Here is a 6,000-nt window from a genome sequence, read left to right as displayed (position 1 = left end):
ATAAGCTGGCTGTGGATTCTGCTGAATCAGCAAGTGGCCATATGGTTTTACAGACTGGGATCCAAGGAGGTTAACTTGACTGGATTCCATTCGATTCACGGCATGGGGACATACTGTCTGAAGTTACCACCTTAGAGATTGAGTACACGCTCTGTCTCTCAAGATCCATTCGTTTTGGTAAGAAGTCATTTGCTTATCTTCAGGAGCACCTTTGGAATGTTTCTGTTGTGAAGCACCCAGCACTTTATCCTGTTGGCATTTTTTTTTTTTATGGACTTTATCATCTACATACATAGGATTATACCTATTCCATGCTCCCTAAAATTACTATACTAAAAAGGTTTACATCCAACAATTACATTTAAAATTTTCTCTAAGTGTTAATCTGCCCCAAACAAAAACCACACACTTAAAAAAAAAGTTTATTTAGCAAAAGGTCATTCATACTAAAACCTATAATCACTGTAGATTCTATAAATTGTCCCAACATATTGCTACTAAACTAAGGCCAACACCTATTTCAGTAAAGGTTACAGAGCGCGCCAGAGAAAAAAAAAAAAAATTTCTTCTGTTATGCCATAGCAGCGTTTGTTTTGGTAAAGGCATATGTCCTAGGATTAACTGAAAGGACCTTTTTTGCTACAAATGATGCATCAGTTCCTGAAAAGGTAGCAAAAGATTTTGGGATTTTCCAGAAAAGTAGGTGTGCACAAAATAAATAATTTGCCATTAGTCTCTTGAACAGAATTACACATTTTCTTTTTTGTAACAGTCAGCAGTTGGTGCAAATCACATAAAGTATTCTTGCTTTTCCTCACTGGGATCACTCTTTTCTTGTAAAGCCTTATCTGCTTCTCCCTCTTCTACTGTCTCATTGGTACGGTAACTGCCTTTGTGTTTGTACAAATAGACTGCAATCAGTGCCAGCAGCACGAGGATGGTTATGAACACAGCAGCTATCACACCTGTATAAAAAAAATAAATAAATAATATACCATCATATTAACAAGTCTTTACAATATTGGACATGCGAAATAAAACCAGCAATGTGTTTATTAAGTGGGAGTTACAGAGTTCACATTATGAAAGGCCTCAGCTTTGCCAAATACACATCCACCCAGAAAAAAAAAGGACCTACTAAACTAACAGTAGACTTAACTGTTAAGTTATTTTGTGTGTACATACTTTTACCCTAAAGTGGAGTTCCACTTGTTTTTCAGTTTATTAAAAAAGTCTGCAGCTACGGGGGGGCAGAGGAGAAGAAAAGTGTAGCGGCTGACTTAATAAAAAAAACACACACCTCTGTCCCATGGTCCAGCCGCCCAAAGCCTCTCCACAGGCATCACCAGGTGTGTGAAGCCACAAGCAGTTGCATTGCGCTGTCCTGAATGGCCGAGCAATCTTCTGGGACCTGCGACATGTCCCAGAAGATTGCAAGGGGGAGAGGAGGAGCTGCCTAGGCAGCGTGGGTGGAAGTGGGAGCTGGGTACCTGTCAAAACCAAGTACTGCAAGCCATATTTTTTTTGGCCCATTTTTTGGTCAGGTCACCATTGTACAAGTTTGAAGTGGGCACTATGCAGATTACCTTTCATATTAAAAAAAGCATTTAACATTTCCCTCTTGTGCATCTTTTGGAACACCAGAAAAGAACAGTGTTGGGAAAAATAAAACACCTTATAATGATAGTCTGTCTGCAATTACCTGCAATTACTGATGCATCAACATCCATGTCAGCAGAGCTTGCTGTTGCTGTCACAACTGGTGGGGGATTGTCTGAGTGGGGAAAATTAAATATTTAAGAATCTGCTTTTATACAATGCTACTATGAACAGTCTTCGGGCCTGTACTAATGGGCTTTCGACTTGTGTCAATGACAGTTTTAGATGCTTCAGAGATCATTCAAAATGCGACAGGTGTAGTTGACCTACTTTGAGTTTTACATTCAATTTACATTGTACAGGATGCAAAGCCCACTTGAAGAAAACAAAAAGCTCCTTAGTACAGGCCCCTACTAAGGTCTATGAAATGTCATAATGCATACCGTTATGCACTCCATATACACAACTGAACAAGGTTTTCAGTCTGAAAGCCATCCTTACCTGTGGCAAAATCTGCTGTAGTTGCAAGTGCCATGTTGAAGGGAAGGCAGTCCTTTTGCAGAGGTTAACCTACATGAAGAAGTGGTTAGGAGAGAAACAAAATATCAGTGATTTTTTTCCCCCCCCACTATAGAAAGTTTAGGATTTGAATTTGTGAACTATAAGCATCCCCCCAATTTAGGATTGAGTAAGGGAGGGTTATAACTAGTCAGATTTTTTTTATTTTTATTTTTAACCGTGTCCCATTGGGAGATTTTCCTTCACTTCCTGTCCCACAGCCAAAACAGGAAATCCCTGCAAATTAACAGAATCACCAGAACTAGTGTCCCTATTGGAATAAATTTGTAATCTATGGCTTTGCTGGGAACAACGTAAAGTTTGGTACTTTCATGTTCAAGGATAATGGTAAGCAGGACAATTAGAGAGGGATAATCTCCATAACAGAGGCACACACAGCAATAAAAACCCTGACAGGAGTTTTAATCCCTCTCAACTCCAAGAAATAAAAAAAAAAAAAAAATTTAATCTGGAATGATCATGCAGCCTTTGGCATCTAAACTCCTACTCTGCATGTTGGTTCCAGCTTAGTGGCACCAAAGACCCTGCTACACTTTTTTTTTGCAGTGTATCACAATTTAAAATAAAAGATGTTGGAGTAAAATAACCCCTCATTGATGGCCATGGCAATGAACATTAACCAACCTCCAAATATTGATCACTTATCCGATTACACACTGGGACTGTGCTTCCTTTCCACCAGGATTTTAATCCTCTCACAGTACATGCTCTTAGTCTCGAGTGCTGGAACACAGGACATACCAGCACCTGGCACTCTGCTGCCACTCTCTCTCTCTCTACAGTACTTAAAACCCATGGGGCACATGCAGAGGGCTAGCAGGCCGCATGTTGGGAATCAGATGGCTAAAGCAGTCAGGGATTTGTTCATACAAGGCAAAGCAGGTCTGCTTTAATACCACTTTGTGGTGCCTGAAACCAAAACTACCTCTTGTATGCATGTACATGATGCTTTCAGTAGCTGGGGGTTCCTTTTTTAACACGACCGGCAGCCAATGGATACATGCCTCTACCTCCGTAACAGCTCGTGTTTCGCAAGTATGGTTGGAGTGTCTTATTTTTCACAATTCAGACATGAAATCTTTCAAACACAGGAGCATAAGCTTAGGTTCACACTGAATGAGGGTTTGAAATCATGCGGGTACTGCTGAACTTGCACAATTTCAAACTGGCATTTTAGTCTGACTTCGGGGGTAATTTGACAGACATCTGTGGGGGTTCATGCACAGATGAATATTGAAATCGCCCCCAAAGTTGCCAAAAGTAGTGCAGTAACTACTTGTGGGAATCGATGCGGCGCTGCAAAGTCAGCGTCAAACCAATTTGGACGGTGCTGTTGCCGGCAATAGGCCCCGATCTGGTATGTCAAATCGGCCCAATGTGAATGAGGGGGAAAAAAAAAAAAAAAAAAAAAAAAAAAAAACCCCCCCACACAAAATGCACATTTGTTCAAATCAAAGAAACAAAAAAAGTGCAACAGAATGACAAGGTGACTAAAGGACAGTTCACATTGAACCTTTGAGACTTCCCCAAAGTGGCTTGTGGATCTTAAGGTCAGAAGACTGATAGCCACTCCAGAGCCTCATTTTTTTTTTTTCTGCTGTAACCACTGGAGGGTCAACTTGGCCCTGTGCTTAGGGTCATGGTCATGCTAGAAAGTCCAAGAGTATCCCATCCACCTCTTTCCTTGAGGATGCAAATTGTCTGCCAGTATTTTCTAACATGTTGCATTCATCTTGCCATTAATTTTCACAAGATTCCCTGTGCCTTTACCATTCCAGATTATAGTGTGCCAGAAGCTGTGAGGCACGTCAAGGTGTTGTTGGGCATATTGTAACCAGGTTTTTTGTGGCATTGGTGCAGTAAAGGCTGCTTTCTGGCAACACGACCATGCAGCTCATTTTTGAGCAAGTGTTGTATTGTGCCACATTTTTCCAGAGTAGCATTCATTTCTCCTGAGGTTACCTGTGGGGTTTTCTTTGCATCAAACAATTCTCCTGGCAGTTGTAGCTGCAATCTTTGTCTACCTGACCTTAGCATCAAGAGATCCCTGAATTTTCCCACTTCCTAAACTGTGATTGAACAGTACCAACTGGCATTATCAAGACTTTGGATATCTTTTTATTATACACATTGCCATCTTTATTACCTTATTACGCAGGTCTTTTAAAAATCATTTTCTGCTCCCCATGGCTCAGTGCAGCCATGTGAGAGCTAACAAACTCATTGACTATTTATACATATTATACAGACATCAATTGCAATTTAAAAATCCACAGATGTGGAAAATTAACCTTTAATTGACATTTTAACCTGTATGGGTCACCTTGTTTGTCTGTACCAAATCCAAACATTCCAGGGTAGTTTTTTGGCCTAGTCATTTTCCATATCCATGCCAATTCCTGTGATTTTATGAAAACCTTTAGCCACAACTGTATGTGATGCTGGAAAAAGATGGCACCAGTTCAAGGTAAATCTTATTAAAGCAATAACCAAGCACTTCAAAACCCTCCAAACAATTATTATAGGGACTGAATTTTGGCCTGTACAAGTTATATCGAGATACCTTGTGTGTCAATACCATTACCTAACCCCTCCCCGGCTTTTTAAAAAAAAAAAAAAAAAAAATCGATATCCAGATAAAATTACATAGTAGGCGAGGTTGAAAAAAAAGACACAAGTCCATCAAGTCCAACCTATGTGTGTGATTATGTGTCAGTATTACATTGTATATCCCTGTATGTTGCGGTCATTCAGGTGATTATCTAATAGTTTCTTGAAGCTATCAATGCTCCCCGCTGAGACCACCACCTGTGGAAGGGAATTCCACATCCTTGCCGCTCTTACAGTAAAGAACCCTCTACGTAGTTTAAGGTTAAACCTCTTTTCTTCTAATTGTAATGAGTGGCCACGAGTCTTACTAAACTCTCTTCTGCGAAAAAGTTTTATCCCTATTGTGGGGTCACCGGTACAGTATTTGTAAATTGAAATCATATCCCCTCTCAAGCGTCTCTTCTCCAGAGAGAATAAGTTCAGTGCTCGCAACCTTTCCTCATAACTAAGATCCACCAGACCCTTTATTAGCTTTGTTGCCCTTCTTTGTACTCGCTCCATTTCCAGTACATCCTTCCTGAGGACTGGTGCCCAGAACTGGACAGCATACTCCAGGTGCGGCCGGACCAGAGCCTTGTAGAGAGTGGGAGAATTATCGTTTTATCTCTGGCATTGATCCCCCTTTTAATGCATGCCAATATTCTGTTTGCTTTGTTAGCAGCAGCTTGGCATTGCATGCCATTGCTGAGCCTATCTACTAGGACCCCCAGGTCCTTTTCCATCCTAGATTCCCCCAGGAGGTTCTCCCCCCAGTGTATAGATTGCATTCATATTTTTGCCACCCAAATGCATTATTTTACATTTTTCTACATTGAACCTCATTTGCCATGTAGTCGCCCACCCCATTAATTTGTTCAGGTCTTTTTGCAAGGTTTCCACATCCTGCGGAGAAGTCATTGCCCTGCTTAGCTTAGTATCGTCTGCAAATACAGAGATTGAACTGGTTATCCCATCCTCCAGGTCGTTTATAAACAAATTAAATAGGATTGGTCCCAGCACAGAACCCTGGGGAACCCCACTACCCACCCCTGACCATTCTGAGTACTCCCCATTTATCACCACCCTCTGAACTCGCCCTTGTAGCCAGTTTTCAATCCATGTACTCACCCTATGGTCCATGCCAACGGACCTTATTTTGTACAGTAAACGTTTATGGGGAACTGTGTCAAATGCTTTTGCAAAATCCAGATACACCACGTCTACGGGCCTTCC

At 41.0% G+C, this 6,000-nt stretch overlaps 1 protein-coding gene across 2 annotated transcripts in view; it reads right to left on the bottom strand.

Moving 5' to 3' along the window:
- Positions 1-409: 409 nt before the first annotated feature.
- Positions 410-6,000, bottom strand: part of SMAGP (small cell adhesion glycoprotein) — a 46,236-nt gene continuing 40,645 nt past the window's right edge. For both annotated transcript variants that reach the window (XM_073613709.1, XM_073613708.1), the window contains exons 2-4: positions 2,101-2,169; positions 1,703-1,774; positions 410-965 (exon numbers count right to left, since the gene is read on the bottom strand). In XM_073613709.1, the coding sequence (XP_073469810.1) occupies positions 790-965; positions 1,703-1,774; positions 2,101-2,134 (282 nt within the window). In that variant the 5' untranslated portion in view covers positions 2,135-2,169 and the 3' untranslated portion in view covers positions 410-789. The remainder of the gene's footprint in view (positions 966-1,702; positions 1,775-2,100; positions 2,170-6,000) is intronic.

The sequence above is a fragment of the Aquarana catesbeiana genome, linkage group LG02 (assembly GCF_042186555.1).
Source record: "Aquarana catesbeiana isolate 2022-GZ linkage group LG02, ASM4218655v1, whole genome shotgun sequence".
NCBI lineage: Eukaryota > Metazoa > Chordata > Amphibia > Anura > Ranidae > Aquarana > Aquarana catesbeiana.
The sequence above is the reverse complement of the archived record's forward strand: the minus strand, read 5'-3'. Positions and strand labels throughout refer to the sequence as shown.